The sequence below is a fragment of the Heterodontus francisci genome, chromosome 2, assembly GCF_036365525.1.
Source record: "Heterodontus francisci isolate sHetFra1 chromosome 2, sHetFra1.hap1, whole genome shotgun sequence".
In the NCBI taxonomy this organism is placed as follows: Eukaryota; Metazoa; Chordata; class Chondrichthyes; order Heterodontiformes; family Heterodontidae; genus Heterodontus; species Heterodontus francisci.
The window spans coordinates 116,935,227-116,959,333 of NC_090372.1; the positions used below are offsets into that span (position 1 = coordinate 116,935,227).

General features: G+C 43.3%; 1 protein-coding gene across 10 annotated transcripts in view; it reads right to left on the reverse strand.

The window, feature by feature from the left end:
* ppp1r9a (protein phosphatase 1, regulatory subunit 9A) overlaps positions 1 to 24,107 on the reverse strand; it is a 358,146-nt gene that overhangs the window by 39,199 nt on the left and 294,840 nt on the right. For 9 of the 10 annotated variants that reach the window (XM_068009863.1, XM_068009853.1, XM_068009864.1 and 6 more), the window contains exons 11-14: positions 19,846 to 19,896; positions 6,188 to 6,345; positions 3,667 to 3,985; positions 3,082 to 3,169 (exon numbers count right to left, since the gene is read on the reverse strand). In XM_068009863.1, the coding sequence (XP_067865964.1) occupies positions 3,082 to 3,169; positions 3,667 to 3,985; positions 6,188 to 6,345; positions 19,846 to 19,896 (616 nt within the window). The remainder of the gene's footprint in view (positions 1 to 3,081; positions 3,170 to 3,666; positions 3,986 to 6,187; positions 6,346 to 19,845; positions 19,897 to 24,107) is intronic. The other variant, XM_068009859.1, reaches the window with a different exon arrangement.

Sequence of the window (24,107 nt, forward strand, 5' to 3'; positions counted from 1 at the left end):
TCAATTTCATATGTTGGTAACCTGTGCTGGGCTGGATTTTCCCGCTGGCTTTGGGACCCCGACATTGGGACCAAATGGGAGTTCTGAGCTCACACTTTCCGGCAGCGAGACTGGCAGCACAATCTTCCAGGAGACAGCTTCCTAATTGACCATCTCCGCGCTCGCCATCCATAATAGCAGGCTCTCGATGCTGCAGGCCCAATCAGAGGTCCGGCAACTCTGCAGCCCAATTAGGAGAGGAGGTGTCCTCGGAGGTATTAATGAAATGCAAAAATGATGAGGGATGAAGCTGGTAGGCAGCATTTGACGGAGTATGGCATTAAGGAGCCCTAGCAAAATTGAATTCAATGGGAATCAGGGGGAAAATTCTCCACTGGTTGGAGTCATACCAAGCACAAAAGAAGATGGTTGTGGTTGTTGGAAGCTATCACCTCAGCCCCAGGACACGCTGCAGGAATTCCTCAGAGTAGTGTCCTAGGCCCAGCCATCTTCAGCTGCTTCATCAATGATCTTCCCTTCATCATAAGGTCAGAATGGGAATGTTCGCTGATGATTGCGAAGTGTTCAGTACCATTTGTGACTCCTCAGATAATGAAGCAGTCTGTGCCCACATGCAGCAAGATTTGGACAACATTCAGGCTAGGGCTGGTTAAGTGGCAAGTGACAATCGTGTCATACAAGTGCCAGGCAATGACCATCTCCAACAAGAGAGAATCTAATCATCTCCCCATGAGACTCAACAGCATTACTATCACTGAATCCTCCACCATCAACATCCTGGGGAGACCAGAAACTTAACTGGATCAGCCATATAAATACTGTGGCTACAAGAGCAGGTCAGAAGCTGCGAATTCTGCAGTGAGTAACTCACCTCCTGACTCCCGAAATCCTGTCCACCATTTACAAGGCACAAGTCAGGAGTGTGATGGAATACTCTCCACTTGCCTGGACAAGTGCAGCTCCAACAACATTCAAGAAGCTTGGTACCATCGAAGAAAATGAAGACCGCTTGATCGGCACTCCATTCATCACTTTAAACATTCCCCCCCTCCATCACTGGCGCACAGTGACAGCAGTGTGTACCATTTTCAAGAAGAACGACAGCAATTTGCCAAGCCTCCTTCGACAGCACTCCCAAACTTCGTGACCAGTACCGCCTAGAAGAACGGGATAGCGGATGAATGGGAACACCACCATCTGCAAGTTCCCCTGCAAGTCACTCACCACCCTGCCTTGGAACTATATCGCCGTTCCTTCACTGTCGCTCAGTCAAAATCCTGTAACTCCCTCCTTAACAGCACTGCAGGTGTACCTGAACCAGATGGACTGCAGCAGTTCAAGAAGGCAGATCACCACCACCTTCTCGAGGGTAATTAGGGATGGGCAATAAATGCTGGCCTTGCCAGCGATGTTCACTATCCAAGAATGAATTGAAAAAAAAACTGGCTATATAATGGAGAATTATATTAAAGCAAACTCACTCTGGACTTAGTGGGATCGATGGCACTGCTACAGGGGTTTTCAAAGTTAAATCTCAGGTAGAATTAACTATGAAAAGGGTCTGCATGCAGTTGTAGGCTATGGCCACCAAGCATTACTATGGGCCAGTTTACTTCTCTTTAATTACTGTTCTCATATCCACCAGCCATGCTGTACAGATAATTAAAAGGAGCTAAGTAATTAGGTTTAAAAACCACTGTGTCATCTGCTTTTCACCTGCCTCTCATGCCTTTCTCCCTTACCTTCTCTGCCCAATACTGTATCCATGAGGCCAGTGTGCTGGTCTGCCTGACTTCCAACATCTCCCTTGGACTTTGATAAAGACAAGGTACCTGACTGCAAGCTTCATGGATCCATGCGTTTCCTTTTCATTTAGGTACTCTTGAACAACGTCTAACTCTCCTCCCTGTTGTACAGTTTCACAGTTTTCCATTGCCTTCATTGCTCAGTGGACTGCTCAGTGGAGGTTATTCCTCCTGCCCTCCCCCTGCTACTGTGCTTTGTCTTTCATGGCCGACAGTGAGCAGCATTGTGTCTCAACCCTTGATATTCTCCTCCCCACCTCTCAAAAGCACTGTGCAACTTAAAGGTGCTCGTTCACATCCCCTCTCACAAACATTGCCTTTCTTCCCATCATATAATGAGCAACAGAGCGACATATCCCTGAGAGAATTCTGAGACTTGTTTACCAGTACCACTGACTATCACCTCCACCCCATGGGCACTCTTCTCCATTCAGGAATTTATGACCCCAGTAACTGATCATCATTTTACATTTTCACCCTCAACGAGCAGCCTTACAGCCCCCGTCGGTCACCTACTCAGTAATAATGCACCCACTTCTGCCCTGGCCTCCCTGACTCTGACTTGTGGAAAAATTGTCTAACTCGGTCCATTCCATTGCGCTCCCATACCACAATGACCAGGGAATGCTTCCCTAGAAAATCACCACCAGCACTGACTGAAAGATCTTCCTTCTTTCCCCCACTTCTGCCTCTTTACTTCCAACCTTCGTGCAACCTCCTTTGCCCCATCAGCATTTACCTATCCTTCGCACATTCCCTCTTCCCCTAATCACCCTCCTCACTCCTCATCTGTCAATATACCCTCTCCTCCACCCTCTTCTCTTCCCATCGAGCTCCTTCCATTCACCAATCTTCTCACCAACTGACTTGGTCTTGACACCAGGGGGCAATTTTAAAATTGGGTGATGGTGTAAAATGGGCAATATCAAATTGATCACCTATTATGTACCACAACCGATTTTCCTTTCCACTGAAGTGATTGGAGGAGAAAATTGGGTGGGGTGTATAATGAGTGGCTAATTCAGTATTGCAAGTTTTACACCATCTCCCAAAGTTAAAAACGCACCCCTATATGCAACACCACAGGAAATCAAGTTGTATATAATTACAAATGGGTAAACGGTCCTAACACTCCAAATGTGACGCTGTGAAGGTTTGAATAAACCAGCATAGGATTTTTGTTTTATACTATGTCAATTCAAACGGATAATTTGCATTAAGCAGCTTCAAATTAAGAGCAACATATTGTATTGAGGGATTATAAATAAGAACCTACCCAAAGTCAGCAAACTTCTGCTCTGTGTTCTCTTTCTGGCTCATAGGAGGACTGACTTTCTTTGGTGAAGAAATAGCTCTACTGTCATCTGGAAACAAGAGTGTTATTTTAGATGAAACACAGAAAATGGTCCTCTCTCTTAAAACTACTTTGTTAACATAGCAATAGAACAAAGCAAATTACACCCACTTGAACTTGGTAATTTCAATTATAGGATTGTTACCTATCACCTGCACTATCAGAATCTTTAGCTCCCATTTACTCTTTTCAGAATTGGGTCAATAACACCCATGAAGAAAATGCATATGAACTTGTCAAAAATGGACAACATGGAATTACTGCCATTAAATAGCTTTAAAAATTATAAACCATCACATCCACATTAGATATCTTTAAAATAAAAACTTAACTTTTTAAAATTACTCTGGTCATCTTTATAAAGTAAATATTAAAGGATTGATGCATTATGGACATTTAGGCAGTTACTGGTTTACTCTTAATACATTTGTAATAACTTCTACTATTACAATAACTAGACTACAAAGCAGAGACTAGATAACTAAGAAATTGTGAACAATATCATACCTTCAGCTTTTCTCATTTTGCATTGTTTGTCCACATGATGCAATGGAGGCAATGTAGCATTGTGGCAGGATTTTGAAGGCGATGAGGTTGGGGTCCCTCCCACAGAATCTTGGGAAGGCTGCTCTGATGATTTCAAAACTCGCTGCTTATGTTCTCCCAGAACTGGAGTTTCCACTGTGGTATCAAATGTGAAGACTGTATTGCTGGCTATTGGAGATAATGAAGAAGCTCCAGAATCAGATGCTGGTGAGCACGTCCTCAAGGATGTTGGCAATGGGGATCTGGAAATGTGCATGGGACTTCCATAGCTTTCTAAAGGCTTTTATTTCAAATAAGGGAGAAATACAGAATGCAAATGAGTTTCTGAACAGCATAGAAAATGGCAATCCAAATTGCTGGCATGGTTGGAATGATGCAATTGGGTTCCATGGAGTGCAGAGATACAGATAGAACCCCTCCATTCCACCAAATTCCTTATCATTGCAGCATCACCATAGGGAGGAAAAAAAGAGGGAGAATTACCACATGCTTTTGAGCTGCTAGCTAAGAGTAGCATTGGTAAAGACAGACCATAGGTTGTCCAAAGAGCAGGCACTTTTGGTTCACAGAATCTACCAGGCCTGTTTGGTTTGGAGTTCAATAAAAAGGTAAATTTCACACATTTCAGATTCCTTAAATATTAATGAAATATTATGAAAGCTTATACAATACTGTTGAAATTTAGAGATTATGAACCAGAATTTCCTGGAACATTTCAGCATAAACACATGTTAGACTGACAATGCACTGTCCCTATGACCTACAAACTCCCACTGGAGAGCCGTAGTTTCCTGTGGCACTGGTTCTCCGACATCTCAAGGTAGCTCCTGTCTTTGCTGGTAGATCCTATGCTGAGGGTATGACCTCTGTTGCCTTCCTGCCCCTTGATCCTGTCTGCTGCCCTCCTCATACCGGGGCTCTGCATCTCTTGTGGAGGATGTTGCTCCCCATCGTCAGTACATCCAAAATCTGAGAATCGTGCTCCCGTTATCAGCAATTGCCTTCCTTGTGCTCAGGTGGACTCCCTATAATATCTGGAAGCCTTACCCCCTCCTGTTATGCCCCTGCATTGCCAGGAGGATGACGACACCCTGCACTGCTTGAGAGTGTACTGAACATTCTCCCTGCAAGCTGTGCACCCCCAATGGCACCTGTGTGCCCTTCTCAGAGCGCATCCTTTTACGGGCTCACCTAATATCATGGGCCTGCCATGACTGGCTCCCTGATGTGTTGGTGCCTCTGTGCAACAGGTTTTCCTGACACAACCTGCAAATATGGCCTTTGTTTCTTTAATGTTTTAGTGCTTTTATTGTTTAACTAAGATGATCTGTTCCATGCTTCCTCCCTGTGTTTGTTTGGCTGTTTATTATTTTACTATATAAGTTCCTCTTTGATGATCATATAAATATAAATATGCCTGTCCATCTCAATTTTGAAGAAGGATTCCCACCCAAAACATTGAATGTCTATCCTCTCCACAGATACTGATTTGCCTCTATGTGGTTCTAGTTTCTTCTGTTTTTGTTTAAAGTTACAAGGAATTTTAATATAAGTGTACAGAATTACATGGTTTTGATAAAGTAAATAAGGAAAATCTTTGTCCCCTGATCAGTGAGTCATAACTCGAGGTCACAATTTTTTTTTTTTAAGATCATCTCCCCGAAAAAAGAAAGAGGTTAGGAGATTTTATTTTTTAAATAATTGTTAGGGCATGGAATCATTTACCAGAAACAATAATTCGAACAAAATCCATAAGAGAAGTGGATAAATACTTGTAAAATAAAAATTTTTATGTGTATGGGGAAAGTGCAGCAGAATGGGACAGAGTGGTGAGCTCTTTCACAGAGCCAGGATAGGCACAAAGGCCACCCTGTTTGCTGGAGAATTCTATGAAATTTGTGCACTTCAGTATTCCACTCTTTTTTTCCAAGTGAGGTGTAGATGTGGAATTCTATCTTTTAATTTGAGTTCTGAACATGATCTTCGTCCCTAACTTTTCGCAGTACAGCTTCAGGTTGCTGAACTCTAGAGTCGGGGTGGGGAACCCAAAACAAAAGAACCCTCATGCTCCTATTATCTTAACTGTCATATGAAAGTTGAACTGATGAGCTCAACTGCAAAACATTATGTCTTGTTGATGAAAAATGGGGTTTTTGAATGTTAAATGTACCTGCTGCAAGACATTAATGATGCCATTTTAAAAGAAAATTATTCCCAGAACAATGTTAATAAACATACATTTTTTTTCAATACAGTACTCCAATTCGAGAAATAAAGTCTTGGAATATTTTTACAATCCCACTGGCAACATTGGCTGCAGTCCCAAGACAACAACAGTGTTGTTAAGACAAGATTTTACTGTAAAATGTGGATAAAAGAATAAGTTGAAACTTTTACAAGTCTTACAGTTTCTCGACGAATTAATTGAATTGAAGCCTCATTCAAGAACGTACATGATTCTTAAGAGAGGTGTTGTATTTACCTTCCGCTCAAGACTGTCATCACCATCAGTTGAACTGACACTGTCATGCACCCTAGACCGAGAGGGGCGCTGTCGCTTTGCTTTGCCTGAAACATGAGCTCGTGTCTTTAGTACTTTGCTGTCCAGTCTCTCTGTTTCAGGTACTGCTTCATTAAAATCTGAAAGCAAAGATAAACCTAGTAAAACTACAAATTGTGCCAGTTTTACTGCAAGTAATTAGTAATTGAATACTGATTTTTAATTAACATATAATGACAAATGAAAACCATTTGAATATGGTGTCAACTGTGGCTCCGTGATAGCATTCTCGCCTCTTAGTCAAAAATTTGTGAGTTCACGTTCCGCTCCAGAGACTTAAACACAAAATATAGTTTAACATTCCAGTGCAGTACTGAGGGAGTGCAACACTGTCGGAGTTACCATCTTTCGGATGAGACGTTAAACTGAGGTCCCGTCTGCCCTCTTAGGTGGACTTAAAAGATTCCATGGCACTATTTCAAAGAAGAGTAGGGGAGTTCTCCCCAGTGTCCTGGCTAATAGTTATCCCTCAGCCAACATCAGTAAAGCAATCTTGTCATTTTCACATTGCAAAATACTTCACTAGCTGTAAAGTGCTTCTGATGTCCTGAGGTTATAAAAGCTGCTATGTAAATGCAAGTCCTTCTTCCTTATATCGGAATACAACTCCTTATGGCTTGCTACAAAGAATGAGCAGGAAACAAAAGATGCTCTGGACAACAGAGCCTATCTGGAGACCAGCAGATAGATTTTAATGCAGATAAATGTAGAGATTAGAAGAAATTTCTACTTGCTTCTCCTCTCCCACATAGAGTAGAAGCTCTGTGGAACAGACTCCCAGCAAAAGCAACTGAATGTCATGTTGACTGAGCCCTTCCAAAAAAGTGATAATTCCTGAAGTGAAATTTCAAAGTGAAAGGGGAAAAGTTTAGGGGGGATATGCGTGGAAAGTTCTTTACGCAGAGGGTGGTGGGTGCCTGGAACGCGTTGCCAGCGGAGGTGGTAGATGCGGGCACGATGGCGTCTTTTAAGATGTATCTAGACAGATACATGAATGGGCAGGAAGAAAAGAGATACAGACCTTTCCCTCTTGTTGGCACTCTCTGCACCTGCTGCAGGCCCAGTCTGACAGCTATGACCTCCAGGACTCAGCTAGCTCAGTCAGTAGCGGTGCTACCAAGCCACTTGGTGATGCACATTCATGTCCCCCATCTATTCTGTCCACTTGCTACCCCCAGTGCTTCTTCCAAGAGGTGTTCAATATGGAGTACTGATTCATCAGCTGAGGGAGGGTGTTAGTTGGTAATCAACAGGAGGATTCCTTGTTTGACTTGATGCCATGAGACTTCATGGGGTCTGGAGCCAAGTTGAGGACTCCTAGGGCCATTCCCTCCAGGCTGTATACCATTGTATCACCACCTCTGGAGGGTCTGCCTGCTAGTGGTATGGTGATGGAGGAGTTTGGGACACTGGCTGTGTCATCGAGTTATACAGAACAGAAACAGGCCCTTCGGCCCATCGTGTCCGTGCCGGCCATACAGCACCCAATTATTCTAATCCCATATTCCTGCACTTGGCCCGTAGCCTTGTATGCTATGGCGTTTCAAGTGGTCATCTAAATACCTCTTAAATGTTGTGAGGGTTCCTGCCTCCACCACCTCTTCAGGCAGTGCGTTCCAGATTCCAGCCACCCTCTGGGTGAAAAAATGTTTCCGCAAATCCCCCCCTAAACCTCCTGCCCCTTACCCTAAATCTATGCCCCCTGGTTCTTGACCCCTCCGCTAAGGGAAAAAGGTTTCCTCCTATCTAACCTATCAATGCCCCTCATAATCTTGTACACCTCAATCATGTCCCCCCTCAGCCTTCTCTGCTCCAAGGAAAACAACCCTAGCCTTTTCAGTATCTCTTCATAGCTGAAATGCTCCAGCCCAGGCAACATCCTGGTAAATCTCCTCTGCACCCTCTCCAGTACAACACATCCTTCCTATACTGTGGCGACCAGAACTGTACACAGTACTCCAGCTGTGGCCTAACTAGTGTTTTATCTAGCTCCATCATAACCTCCCTGCTCTTATATTCTATGCCTCGGCTCATAAAGGGAAGTATCCCATATGCTTTCCTAACCACCTTATCTACCTGTGTTGCTGCCTTCAGTGATCTATGGACAAGTACACCAAGGTCTCTCTGACTTTCTGTACTTCCTAGGGTCCTACCATCCATTGTGTATTCCCTTGCCTTGTTAGTCGTCCCAAATGCATTATCTCACACTTTTCAGGATTAAATTCAATTTGCCACTGCTCCGCCCATCTTACCAGTCTATCTTTATCTCCCTGAAATCTAAGGATTTCTTCCTCACTATTTACAACACCACCAATTTTCATGTCATCTGTGAACTTACTGATCATACCTCCTATATTCACGTCTAAATCATTAATGTACACTACAAACAGCAAGGGTCCCAGCACCGATCCCTGTGGTACACCACTGGTCACAGGCTTGCAATTGCAAAAACAGCCCTCGACTATCACACTCTGCCTCCTGCCACTAAGCCAATTTTGGATCCAATTTGCCAAATTGCCCTGGATCCCATGGGCCCTTACCTTCTTAACCAGTGTCCCATGCGGGACCTTATCAAAAGCCTTACTGAAATCCATGTATACTACATCTATTGCTTTACCCTCATCGACACATCTAGTCACCTCCTCGAAAAATTCAATCAAGTTAGTTAGACATGATCTCCCCCTGACAAACCAATGCTGACTATCCCTGATTAATCCCTGCCTCTCCAAGTGGAGATTAATCCTGTCCCTCAGAATTTTTTCCAATATTTTCCCAACCACTGATGTTAGACTCACCGGCCTGTAATGACTTGGTTATCCCTAATACCCTTTTTGAATAATGGTACCACATTTGCTGTCTTCCAGTCCTCTGGTACCTCTCCCATGGCCAGAGAGGATCTGAAAATGTGTCAAAGCCCCTATCTCCTCCCTTGCCTCACATAACAGCCTGGGATACATATCCACTTGTAAGCCCGCTAAAACAGCTAATATTTACTCCCTTTCAATGCCAGTATGTTCATGTATGTCACAATCCCCCTCCCTGATCTCTACACCTACATCGTCCTCCTCCATATTGAACACCGATGAAAAGTAATCATTTAAAACCTCACCTATGTCCTCCGGCTCCACACAAAGATTGCCACGTTGGTCCCTAATGGGCTCTACTCTTTCCCTGGTTATCCTCTTACCCTTAATATACTTATAAAATGCCTTGGGATTTTCCTTTATCTTGCCCACCAGTGTTTTCTCATGCCCCCTCTTCGCTCTCCTAATCAATTTTTTAAGTGCCACCCTCCACTTTCTATACTCCTCTGGTGCCTCCGCTGTTTTCAGCGCTTGGGATCTGCTGTAAGCCTCCTTTTTTTCCTGATCCAATGCTCTATATCCCTTGACATCCAGGGTTCCCTGGGCCTGTTAGTCCTACCCTTTACCTTAACGGGTATATGTTGGCTCTGGACTCTCACTATTTCCTCTTTGAATGACTCCCACTGATGTAGACTTTCCTACAAGTAGCTGCTCCCAGTCCACTTTGGCCAGATCATGTTTTATCATATTGAAATCGGCCTTCCCCCAATTCAGTACCTTTATTTCTGGTCCATCTTTGTCCTTTTCCATAACTACCTTAAATCCCTAGGATTAGGTCCAGTACTGCCCCTTCCCTTGTAGGAATTTCTACATACTGGCTCAAAAAGCTCTCCTGTATGCATTTTAAGAATTCTGGCCCTTTTAAGCCTTTTGCACTTATTACCCTATTATTTTCACACCTCTCAGAGATTTGCCAACATATCTGCTCCTCTATCTCTTCCTGACTGTTTGGAAGCCTGTAATAGACACTCAGCCAAGTGATTGCCCCCTTTTTGTTAAGTTCTACCCAAATGGCCTCATTTGAGGAACCTTCTAAGATGTCACCCCTCCTTACTGCAGTAATTGACTCCTTGATCAACAGTGCCATGCCACCTCCTCATTTACACCCTCCCCTGTTGTGCCTGAAGATTCTATACCCTGGAATATTGAGCTGCCAGTCCTGTCCCTCCCTCAACCATGTCTCTGTGATGGCAACAATATCATAATCCCATGTGCTAATCAACGTCCTCAATTCATCTGCCTTACTAGTAAGACTCCTTGCATTGAAATAGATGCAATCCAACCTTGCATTTTTCCCTTGTGCCTTACCAGGTCTATATTTGCTCTGCCTTCCAGGCTTACTCAGTTTCTGTTCTATATTACCCCCTACTGTACCTCCACTCGGTATCCCATCCCCTTGCCAAATCAGTTTAACCCCCCCCCCCCACAAACAGAACTAGCAAATCTCCCAGCAAGGATGCTTGTCCCATTCCGGTTCAGGTGCAACCCGTCCAACTTGTACAGATCCCACCTTTGCCAGAAACAGACCCAGTGATCCAGGAAAGTAAAGCCCTCCCTCCTGCACCATCTCCTCAGCCACGCATTCATCTGCTCTATCCTCCTATTTCTAAACTCACTAGCACGTGGCACCAGGAGTAATCCAGAGATTACAACCTTCGAGGTCCTGTAATCTGCTACCTAGCTCCCTAAATTCTTGTTGCAGGACCTCATCCCTTTTTCTACCTATTTCGTTGGTATCAATGTGTACCACAACCTCTGGCTGCTCACCCTCCCCCTTCAGAATGTCCTGCAGCCGCTCCGTGACATCCTTGACCCTAGCACCAAGGAGGCAATGTACCATCCTGGAGTCACGTTTGTGGCCACAGAAACGCCTACCCTGTACCCCTTACGATAGAATCCCCTATCACTATAGCACTTCCACTCCTTTTTCTCCCCTGCTGTGCAGCAGAGCCATCCTTGGTGCCACGGACCTGGCTGTTGCTGCTTTCCCCTGGGAGGTCATCCCCCCCAACAGTATCCAAAGCAGTATATTTGTTTGAGAGGAGGATGGCCACAGGGGACTCCTGTACTACCTGCCTGCACCTACTACTCCGCCTGGTGGTCACCCATCCCTTTTCTGCCTGTGCTGCCATTACCTGCGGTGTGACCACCTCTCTAAACGTGCTATCCACAATGTCCTCAACATCACGGATGCTCCACAGTGAATCCACCCGCAGCTCTAGCTCCATAATGCGGGTAGTCAGTAGCTGCAGATGGATACACTTTCTGCACATACGGTTGTCAGGGACACTGAAAGCATCCCTGATTTCCCACATAGTGCAGGAGGAGCATACCATAGGGTTGAGCTCTCCTGCCATGACTTACCTTTAAATTAATTTAGTTACTCACTTTAAAAAATACTAATTACACTAGGGGTCTTGTTCTACTCCAAACACTACCCACTACAATCTAAAGTCCTTCATAAATTACTCTAATTTAAGTAGTACTACTCACCTTATCACTTGAGGTTTAAAAAAAAAACTTTCCCCTTTTTCAAGCAATTTAAATGCACTAACAGCTGTTACTTACCCAACCACTCACCTTGCAGAATTCCCGTGATGTCACTAAGTTTTTCTCCCCTCTTTTTCGAGCCTCGGCGCGCGCTGAGAGACACAGGGAGACTGCCGCCGCTCCGGATCAGGTTCCACACAGATCCGCCAGCCGCCGCTCTGCTCTGCTCCCAGGTAAGTGAGGTATGATTCGGTGAGTATGACCATGTCAGGCTATTGCTTGACCACTCTGTGGGATAACTCTCCCAATTTTAGCACAAGTTTCCAATGTTAATGAGAAGGACTTTGTAGGGTCAACTTGCCATGGTGTGCCTTTGTCATTTCTGTGCCTTTGTTGATGCCGGGTGGTCTGTCTGGTTTTATTATTGATTTTTCTGTAGAAGTTTGATACAACTGAGTTGCTTGCTAGGCCATTTCAGAAGGCAGTTAAGTGTCAATCCCATTGCTGTGGGTCTGGAGTGACATGTAGGCCAGACTGGGTAAGGAGAGCAGATTTCCCTCCCTAAAGGACATTAGTGAACCAGATGGGTGTTTACAACAATTCGGTAGTTTCCTGACCATCATTACTGAGACTAGCTTTTTATTTCAGATTTAATTGATTGCATTTAAATTCCTCCAGTTGCCAGGTCCAGGGAATTTTTCGCCACTTAGTTCTGCTAATTTCTCTAATATTATTCCTTTACTTATACTGATTTTTTAAAGTTCCTCATTCTTACTGGTCCGTTGGTTCCCCATTATTTCTGGAATGTTTTTTGTTATCTTCTACCGTGAAGACAGATATGAAGTCCTTGCTTAATGTCTCAGCCATGCCCTTATTCCCCATTATAATTTCACCAGTCTCTGCCTCTAATGGGCCCACGTTTACTTTCATTAATCTCTTCCTCTTTACATACCTATAGGAACATTTACAATCTTTTTTGTTAGTGGACTCTCATATTCTTTTCTCTATCCTTATCAATTTCTTGGTCCTCCTTTGCTTAATTCTAAAATCCTCAGGCTTACTACTTTTTTTGGCAACTTTATAAGCCTCTACCTGTGATCTAATACTACCTTTAAATATTCTTGTTATCTATGATTAGACTGCTTTTACTGTGTGCTTTTCGTGCCTTATCAGAATGTATATTTGTTGCAAATTTTGTATTATTCTCTAAGTGCTAGCCATTGCTCGTCTACCGTCATATCTTTTAATGTAGTTTCCCAATCTAGTTTAGCCATCTCACACCTCATACCTATGAAGTTTGCTTTGTTTAGATTTAAGACACTAGTTTCGGGTTTATCTAAATCACTCTCAAACTCAATAAAACATCCAATCATATTATGGTCACTCTTGCCTAACGGCGCCTTTACTGCAAGTTTGTTAACTAAACCTTTCTTACTGCAGAATACTATATCCATGTAACAGCCTGTTCCCCAGTTGATCCTTAACATACTGATCTAGAAAACTATCTGGTGTGTATTCCATGAACTTGCCCTCCACTCTATTACTGAAAATTTGGTATGTCCAGTCTATACGAAGACTAAAGTTCCTCATAATTACTGTCTTACCCTTATTACATGTGACTTATAGTGTCCGTTACACTACAACTACTGTAAGGGGGCCTAGAAACAACTCCCACCAATGTTTTCTGTCCCTTGCTGTTTCTCAGCTCCACCCAAACTAATTTTACTTCTTGATTTTCTGAGCTAAGATCCATTTTCTCTGTTGTCTTTATCCATTCCTTTATCAGACTTACCCTCCTCCTTCCCTATTTTGCCGATCTCTTCTAAAAGTTTAAGTATCCTGGAATATTTAGCTCCCAGCCTTGGTCACCTTGTAATCATGTCTCCATAACGCCTATTAGATCAAACCCATTAATTTCTATCTGTACTATTAATTCATCTAACTGGTTAATTAGTTCATTTAATTCATCAATTCAGAGATTATTACCTTTGATTGTTACCTCAGTTCATTGGCTGCTGAAACCCTCATTCCTGCCTTCATTACCTCTAGACTTGACTATTCCAACACACTCCTGGTTCACTAATATCCTTTAGGGAAGGAAATCTGCTGTCGTTACCTGGTCTGGCTTACATGTGACTTCAGATACAGAGCAACATGGTTGACTCTTAAATGCCCTCTGAAATGACCTAGCAAGCCAGTCAGTTGTACCAAACCACAAAAGAAAAATCTAAAAGGAATGAGACCGGACGGACCACCCGGCATTGACCGAGGCAACGGAAATGGCAAACCCAGCCCTGTCAACCCTGCAAAGTCCTCCTTGCTAACATCTGGGGGTTTGTGTCAAAATTGGGAGAGCTGTCCCACGGACTAGTCAAGCAACATACTAGTCATACTCTCAGAATCATACCTTACAGACAATGTCCCAGACACCACCATCACCACTCTTGGATATGTCCTGTCATTGACAAGCCAGACCCACCAGAGGTGGCGGTACAGTGGCATACAGTCGGGAGGGAGTTGCCCTGGGAGTCATCAATGTCTCATGGCATCAGGTCAAACGTGCGCATGGCAACCTCCTGCTGATTACCACCTACCACCCTCCCTCAGCTGATGAATCAGTACTCCTCCACCTTGAACAACACTTGGAAGAAGCAATGAGGGTGGCAAAGGCACAGAATGTACCTTGGGTGGGGGACATCAATGTCCATCTCCAAGAGTGGCTCAGTAGCACCATTACTGACTGAGCTGACTGAGTCCTAAAGGACATAGCCGACAGATTGGGTCTGCGGCAGGTGGTGAGGGAACCAACAAGAGGGAAAAACCTACCTGACCTTGTCCTCACCAATCTACCTGTCGCAGATGCATCTGTCCATGAGAGTATTGGTAGGAGTGACCACCATGCAGATCTTGTGGAGACCAAGTCCCATCTACATTGAGGATACCCTCCATCATGTGTGGCACTACCACCGTGCTAAATGGGATAGATTTCAAATAGATCTAGCAACTCAAAACTGGGCATCAATGAGATGCTGTGGACCATCAGCAGCAGCAGAACTGTATTCAACCACAATCTGTAACCTCATGGCCCAACATATTCCACACTTTATCACTACCATCAAGCCAGGGGATCAACCCTGGTTCAATGAAGAGTGCAGGAGGGCATGACAGGAGCAGCACCAGGCATACCTCAAAATGAGGTGTCAACCTGGTGAAGCTACAACACAGGACTACATGCACGCCAAATAGCAGATGCAGCATGGGATAGACAGAGCTAAGTGATCCCATAACCAATGGATCAGATCTAAGCTCTGCAGTCCGGCCACATCCAGTCGTGAATGATGTTGGATAATTAAACAACTAACAGAAGGAGGCGGCTCCACAAATATCACCACCCTCAATGATGGGGGTGCCCAGAACATCAGTGCAAAAGACAAGGCTAAAGCATTTGCAAAAATCTTCAGCCAGAAGTGCCGAGTTGATAATCCATTTCGGCCTCCTCCTGAAGTCCCCAGCATCACAGATACCAGTCTTTAGCCAATTCGATTCACTCCACATGATATCAAGAAATGGCTGAAGGTACTGGATACTACAATGGCAATGGACCCTGACAATATTCCGGCAGTGGTACTGAAGACTTGTGCTCCAGAACTGGCCACGCCCCTAGCCAAATTGTTCCAGTAAAGCTACAACACAGGCATCCACCCAACAATATGGAAAATTGCCCAGGTATGTCCTGTACAGAAAAAGCAGGACAAATCCGACACAGCCAATTAGCGGTCCTTCAGTCCACTCTCGATCATCAGTAAAGTGAAGGAAGGGATGGTCAGCAGTGCTATCAAGCAGCACTTGCTCAGCAATAACCTGCTCACTGACACTCAGTTTGGGTTCTCCTCGGGTCACTCAGCTCCTGACCTCATTACAGCCTTGGTCTAAACATGGACAAAAGAACTGAACTCAAGTGGTGAGGTGAGTGAGTGTCCTTGACATTAAGGCAGCACTTGACCGAATGTGGCATCAAGGAGCTCTATCAAAACTGGAGTCAATGGAAATTGGGGGAAGATTCTCCACTGGAGTCATACCTAGCACAAAGAAAGATGGTTTTGCAGGTCAATCATCTCAGTCCCAGGACATCACTGCAGGAATTCCTCAGGGTAGTGTCCTAGGCCAACCACCTTCAGCTGCTTCATGAATGACCTTTTCTCCTTCATAAGGTCAGAAGTGGGGATGTTCGCTGATGATTGCACAATGTTCAACACCATTCGCGACTCCTCAGGGACTGAAGCAGCCGTGTCCAGATGCAGCAAGACCTGGACAACATTCAGGATTGGGCTGATACGTGGCAAGTTACATTCGCGTCACACAAGTGCCAGGCAATGACTATCTCAAACAAGAGAGAATCCAACCATCTCCCCTTGATCTTCAACGGCATTACCTTCGCTGAAACCCCACTAACAACATCCTGGGGGTCACCAGTGACCAGAAACTGAACTGGACCAGCCACATAAATACTGTGGCTACAAGAGCAGGTCGGAGGCTGGAAAATTCTGTGACGGGTAACTCACCTCCTGACTCCCCAAAGCCTGTCCACCATTTACAAGGCACAAGTCAGGAGCGGTATGGAATATTCTCCACTTGCCTGGATGAGTGCAGCTCTAACAACACTCAAGAAGCTCGACACCATCCAGGACAAAGCAGCCCGCTTGATTGGCACCTCACCCACCACCTTCAACATTCATTCCCTTAAACACCGATGCAAAGTGGCAGCAGTGTGTACCATCTACAAGATGCACTGCAGTAACTCACCAAGGCTCCTTCAACAACACCTTCCAAACCATGACCTCTACCATTTAGAAGGACAAGGGCAGCAGATGCATGGGAACACCACCACCTGCAAGTTCCCCTCCAAGCCACACCATCCTGGCTTGGAACTATATCGCCGTTCCTTCACTGTCACTGGGTCGAAATCCTGGAATTCCCTTCCTAACAGCACTGTGGGTGTACCTACACCAGTGACTGCAGCTCACCACCACCTTCTCAAGGGCAATTGGGGATGGGCAACAAATGCTGGCTTAGCCAGTGACGCCCATATCCTGTGAAAGAATAAAAAAACTCCTGGCTGGTCTCCCACAATCTACTCTCTGTAAACCTGAGGTTTTTCAAAATTCTGCTACGCGGATCTTAATCACACCAAGTCCCGTTCCCCTATCACCCCATGCTTGTTGACCTACATTGGCTGCCAGTCAAGCAACGTCTTGATTTTGAAATTCTCACCCTTGTTTTCAAATCCCTCCATGGCCTTGCCCCTCCCTATCTCTGTTATCTCCTCCAGTCCCACAAACCTCCAAGATATATGCACTCCTCTAGCTCTGGCCTCTTGTGCATTCCTGATTTTAATCGCTCCACCATTGGTGGCCATGCCTTCAATTACCTAGGCCCTAGGCTCTGGTATACCCTCTTTATGCATCTCCAACTTGCTTTCTTCCTTTAAGACACTACTTAAAGCCTACCGCCTTGACCAAGCTTTTGGTCATCCTCAAACTCTCTCAGCAGAACATCATTTCTAGTTCTCGCTATGTTGTTGGTTCCTACATGGACCATGCCAACCAGATCCTCCCCCTTTCCACTCCAAGTTTTTCTCCAGTCCTGAGATGTCTTTAACTCTGGCACCCGGCAGGCAACACAACCTGCCAGTCTTGGCTTCAGAGAACAATATCTATTCCCTTGAATAAACTGTCCCCTATCACTGCCACATTCTTTTTCACTGTCCTCACTTGAATGGCTTCCTGCACCATGGTGCTAGGGTCAGTTTACCCATCTACCCCGCAGCCCTTGTTCTCATTGACACAGGTAGCAAGTACCTCGTACGTGTAGATCAAAGTCAAGGGCAGAGGCTCCTCCATCACTACATCCTGGATCACCATATTTGCTTGACTCGCAGTCATACCCTCCTGTCCCTGACCTTTTGTGCCTGTGATTGTAGTTCATTATCCCTCCTCATCTTCTTCATGGCATGCCATCTGAGTGAACAGGAGAACTTGGAAATATATTGCCATTCCTTCACTGTCATTGGGTCATAATCCCAGAACTCCCTGTCTAACAGCACTGTGGGTGTATCTACACCACATGGACTACAGCAGTTCAAGAAGGTGGCTCACCACCACCTTAGAGTCATAGAGAGATACAGCACTGAAACAGGCCCTACGGCCTACCAAGTCTGTGCCGACCAACAACCACCCATTTATACTAATCCTACCTTAATCCCATATTCCCTACCACATCCCCACCATTCTCCTACTGCCTACCTACACTAGGGGCAATTTACAATAGCCAATTTACCTACCAACCTGCAAGTCTTTGGCTGTGAGAGGAAACTGGAACACCCGGTGGAAACCCATGCAGTCACAGGGAGAACTTGCAAACTCCGCACAGACAGTACCCAGAGCAGAACCTGGGCCGCTGAAGCCGTGAGGCTACGGTGCTAACCACTGCGCCACTGTGCCTCCACTGCTTTCTGTGGTAGAGAATTCCACAGGTTCACCACCCTCTGAGTGAAGAAATTTCTCCTCATCTCAGTTCTAAGTGGCATACCCCGTATCCTGAGGCTGTGACCCCTGGCTCTGGACTCCCCAGCCATCGGGAACATCCTCCCTGCATCTAGCCTGTCTAGTCCTGTTAGAATTTTATAGATATATAGTAGAAAGTGTTGGAAATTAACGGAAAGGTCAGAATATGTAAAGATAAAAGACAAACAGGGAAGTGACATTCCTGCTCTGTAGAAAAGCCATAGGTCCATAGTTTCAACAACACAGGATGCTATTCTGTCAATCGTGATTGCCAGGTTTTGGCTAGAGCAGTCCAAACCAATCCGATCCTTCTACTCTCTACCCATAGTCCCATTTTAAATTGATGACCCTCTTTTTTACTTCCCAAAGAGAAAATATTGTGTTTCCCTGTTCGTCCTATCAAAACCTTTGATAATTTAAAAAACCTATATTAAATCCCCTCTTATGCTTTTCTGCTCCAGTGGAAATAATCCCAGTATCCCAACTCACTCCTCATAATAAAAGCGTCCCTTCCATGGCTTCATCGCAGTCAGTCAAGGGCTATTAGGGATGGGTAATAATGCTGGCCTTGCCAGTGATGCTCACATTCCATGAACAAATAAAAAAAAATTCCACATGGTCAACATTTGTTTCACCTCTGTGGTCCATTCCTGCAGGACAGCTCTCGCAAGGTTCTACTCCTCCCTGTCACAATGCAGCCAGTGAATTTCCAGCAAAGGCTTCTCCTGTTCCTCCAAAGTCATCTCTAGAGTACTTCTTGGGTCTTTCCTTGGTGGCATTATCCATAGATTTGTTGTCAGTCTCCATATGTATGTTGATAACACTGAACTCTACCTCTTGAACACCTCCCTCAATTTCACAGCTATCTTTGTTGTCAGATTGCCTGTTTGATATCAATTTGTGGTTGAGTCAGAATATTCTCCAATTAAACATTGGGAAGATCATAGTGAGCTATTAAATAGTATGGGCAGGAGAACTTGATTAGTCTAGGTACCACAATTGCAGGACAACAAAAATAGTTTTTTAGACTGAGAGACTTATTTCTCTGCTGTGACATTCTCTGATTCCATAAACTCCTACACCCTATGCTGCTCTAGGCCCCACTCGCTTATCACTTGGTCCTTGCTGACCCCTGTTGTTTCCTTGTTCCTCAATGCATCAAATCCAAAATCCTCATTCTCACCCACAAATCCCTCCACTTCTTCATTTCCACCCTTCAGCTTCTTAAAACCATTTAGTCCCTTGAATCTAGCCTCCCTTTGCTCAATTATCAGGGGCCATAATCTTCAGATCTCTTAGACATACTCTCTAGAAATCCTCCCCTAAACCCATCACCTCATTGCTTCTTTTTGAACATTTAAAAGCCTCCTCAAAACCTATCTTTTAAACCATTCTTTTAGTCATCTCTTCTAACTCTTCCCCTACAGATTGTCTTGTAGTTTTCATCTTTGAAGTCCCTTCAGGGTTATCAAAGTATTTCTCCATTTAAGGGTTATAGCATTATCTTCACTTAAATATCAAGTGGTTCAAGTCTTTTTTTAAGCTCAGTTACCTACAAGGGTGTAGCTTGAAAAGTTTGCACATACTTTCAAGACATTACACGTTTGAGCATAAAGTACAATGAAACACTACTGATAAGATGTAATGATGATAAGAAACTTACCAAAAACCTCATCTGGATCACCTGACTTCATGGTTGAACTTTCAACGTCTTCTGTGAATGATTAAAGGATATATCATTACCAACAAACACACATATATTTATCTGTGAAATCAAAGTGAAATGTCTTCTAAGATAACCTATCCTAAACATTATACAGTTCCAATTAGCCAATGTTCTATATATCTACAGTCATTAGTTATTTGTTCCTTTCTGATACAGTATACAGATACCAGAACTGAGAGTGTCCAACTATAAGGAAAGACTGAACAGGCTCCAGAAAAAGAGACTTAGAAGTGGCCTGATGGAAGTCTTTAAAATTATGAAAGGGCTCGAGAGGGTAGACATAGAGGTGATATTTCCACTTTTGTGGGGAAGTCCAAAACTAAGGACCATAAATATAAGATAGTCACTACTAAATCCAGTAAGGAATTCAGGAGAAACTTCTTTACTCAGAGTGTGGTTAGAATATGAAACTCACTACCGAGTGGTAGAGATTAATAGCATAGATTCATTTAAGGGGAACCTAGATAAATACATGAGGGAGAAAGGAATAGAAGGGTATGTTGATAAGGTGAGATGAAGGTGGGATGAGGCTCTGTGGAGCATAAAGACCTGCATAGGCCTTTTGGGCTGAATAGTCTGTTTTTGTGCTGTAATTGTTTTTAATGTAATTGTGTAATTATGATTTTCAGTGATAAGTATCTGATACATATATTGCATAAGGGTGGGAGATATTAGGCTGAAAGAACCACCAATTGATAAACTAATTGATACTGCGCTGTCATTGGGGAATGATCGGCATACATCTGAAACAAGATGCAATTCATGGGTCTTATATAGTAACCAATAAAGATGCTTGTCTCTCCAAAAACACTGCAAAAGTTTCATGCATAATTTACTTAGGTCATTTATATCATTTTCTTTCTTGATCTGCTTAGAAATACTCAAATGTACAACAAACATATCTCAAAATTAAAATAATTTAACATTTATTGGCTGTTTTCCTATGGTGTTATATACGGGAAATCAAGACGACGAGTACTTTTCAGGTCACGCAGGGTTGGAAGGAGGGAAGATAACTGAACTGTGGTGGGGGAGGAAAGAAGAGGGGAGACAGGTGAGGGAGGGTGGAAGAGTATAAGTGAAGATGGGGAGGTGAACTGCAGATTGGGTGAAAATGGAGGAGAGGTGGGGATGGGGAGAGGAGGTGAAAGGGACAAAGAGAGGAATGTTGGTGAGTGAGTTTGCCTCACTAGAAGGGTAGTAGCTTTTGTCCTGCGACAGGTTGGGGAAAGAAGCTGTAGAAGACCTAACCTCGCTCAGTTCAGGGGAGAGGGGTCAGGAGGTGTTGAGGCCAAAATCTGCTATAGGCTGGGTTGTGCAGAGGGATATGGGTAATGAAGAGAGATTGATTGTTTGGGTGCTGATAATTGATCTGAGGTCAAAATCCTGCTCAATGCAGAGGGGCAGGATTTAAGAAAGCCTTCTCAGTAAGGGGAGGGAGAACATGTCAAATTAAGTTAGGTGTGAAATTCAAACAATATGATTTACAGGTTGTACCCTTCTCCCATTTTGTTGATGCTATTATTTTTCATCAAGATAATAATCGACAGCCCATGTGTTCTGGTTTCTTGTGTAGTACACAAACATGTAACTCAGAACTCACAGACAAGACATAATTTAATAAAAAGACTTGCATTTATCCTGAAGTGCTTTACAGCTAATGACGTTCTGTTGAACTGTAGTCATGAATGAAACATGACAGCCTATTTTGCGCACAGCAAGATCCCTCAAACAGCAATTATAATGACCAAATAATCTGTTTTTGTGGTGTTGAGGCATAAATATTAGTCAGTACACCACTGATAACTCCCCTGCTCTTTTTCAAAATACTGGGGGGAAGTCCCTCTCTCCCTTCTTTGAAATAGTGCCATGGGATCTTATATGTCCACCTGAGAGAGTAGAGGGGGCCTTGGTTTAATGTCTCATTCGAAAGGCGGCACCTTTGGCAGTGCAGCACTCACTCAGTATTCCATGGAGTGTCAGCCTAGATTTTTGTGTTCAATATTCTGGAGTGGAAGTAAAGCAGCAAAGCTGTTCAGGAGTATAGTTCCTACTTCAATCTCGCATAATTTTATATTTTTCCACTGGTTGCAACTTTGGCATCTGAGCAAAGGCCTTTTAGGAACTCAGGAACATACTAACAGGAGTTGGCCATTCAGTCTCTTGAACCTGTACCTCCAATCAGTAAGATCATGGCTGATCTGTACCTCAACTCCATTTAACCACCTTGGCTCCATTTCTCTTGATACCCTTACACAACAAAAATCTATCGATCTGAGTCAATTATCCCAACATCCCCAGCCTTTTGAGGGAGAATTTTCCAGATTTCTGCTATCCTCATTGTAGTACCCTACCACACTAACCTTACCTCAGTGCTTCCTGACCTAGCTCGAATGCCCTCTTGTTCTAGATTTCCCCCCCACCGCAAGAAACAGTTCTTCTGTATCTACCCTTGCAAAACATTATTTCAAACTGTTCAACTAGATTACCCCTCAACCTTCTAAATTCAAAAGAATACAAGCCAAATTTATGTAACCTGTCCTCATGATTTAATCCTTTTAGCCCTGGTATCAATCTATTGAACATGCACTGCACCCTCTCTAAAGCCAATTTATCCTTGTTGCAGTGCCCAGAATTGAACATAAAATTCCCAATACTATCGGACCAAGGTTCTGTAAAATGCAAGCAGAACTTCTTCCCCTTTGTATTCCAACCAAATAAAGGCTGATATTCCATTACCCTTTTTGATTACCAGTGTTTCGTGATTTGTATACCTGGACATCCAAATCCTTTTGTTTATCCACAGTTCACAGTATTTGTTGCATCCAAAGTGGATGACCTCACACTTCCCCAATGTGTTCATCCTCTCCATTTGTCTGTTTTGCTCAATCAATTAATCCATGTCCTTTTGTAACTTCCTACTCCCATGCATACAATTTACTATTCCTCCAAACAGGGCTTATACGGATTGTATTTACTGGGTACTCCAAAAACTTCTGCAAATGTTGTTTAAAAAAAACTTTTCTGAAATGTATTAAACCAGAACAACAGAGAAAATGGCACACACTTGCATGGCCAGAATTAAGGAATAATGGGAGTTCTTTGAACCACATCCATGCACTATCATCTGACTCAAGGAAATCTAAACCAAAAATATTATTCATTAACCCCCGGAATTCAACTTATGTGTGTTGATACTTTGCTTGTGGAATGCTAACTTACAAATTACTGACAGAGAACAAAATATGAGGATTAGAAATGACTCACTCCATATCAACTTAAGCTGTTTTCTTTAACATTTCCGACATCTTCAAAAATAAAATTTGAATCTCCGATAACAATACTTTAAAAACTCGACAAACATCTTCAATAACTTCACATCCTAAACCACCAAAAAATGTTTATTTCCAAATGAAAACAGAGAAGTATCTACAGGACTCCTATTGCAACAGCAGAATTGGTTAAATGTTGGTCCTAACATGTAATTTGAAAAAAAAAAGTACAATGATGTAACAGATTTAAAATATTCGGCAATTTTGGCAATTGGGAACCCAAATAACCGACAAAAATACAAGCGAGGAACTCTTTAATGATTAAAATGTTAATTACCATTGTACAACCCAACAGTCACAACAGTAGGAAATTGATTCACACGCTATTAATTGATTTCACAAGTATGATATAATCAGCATTTAAAAAAAAAACTTTATCTGGTTCAACTCTTAGTTTAAGCAGAAGCAGTGTCATATGCTTCATAAAATTACATTTACACAATGGAGATAAACATAACCATATTACTCAGAACTATTTAATAGTTTGTTAATAATACATGGAAACTTAATGCATCATAAATTAAGAAGCTAGCCAATGCAGAACCCTTTTCTTCCACGGAATCCAATCCTTCCTGCATAAGGTCTTTCACTTGACAATTTATAAGTTCAGTTCATACCAAAATAAGAATATGTTGCCCATCCTAGAAAGGCACTGTTTTCAAAAAGTAGCTCCTGGTTTCAACCCATGCAACTCATTCCAACCATGCAGTCACAGTTCAAGTAGCTCTGGAATTCAAATCTTTGACCTGCTGCAACAGGATAGCTGTTGCTGCAGAGTTTGGCCAATTGAACTAAGTCAGTACAGAGGTTTAAAAATATACAGTTATTGCATTTTTAATTTATGTGTGGATAACCATAAATAAACAA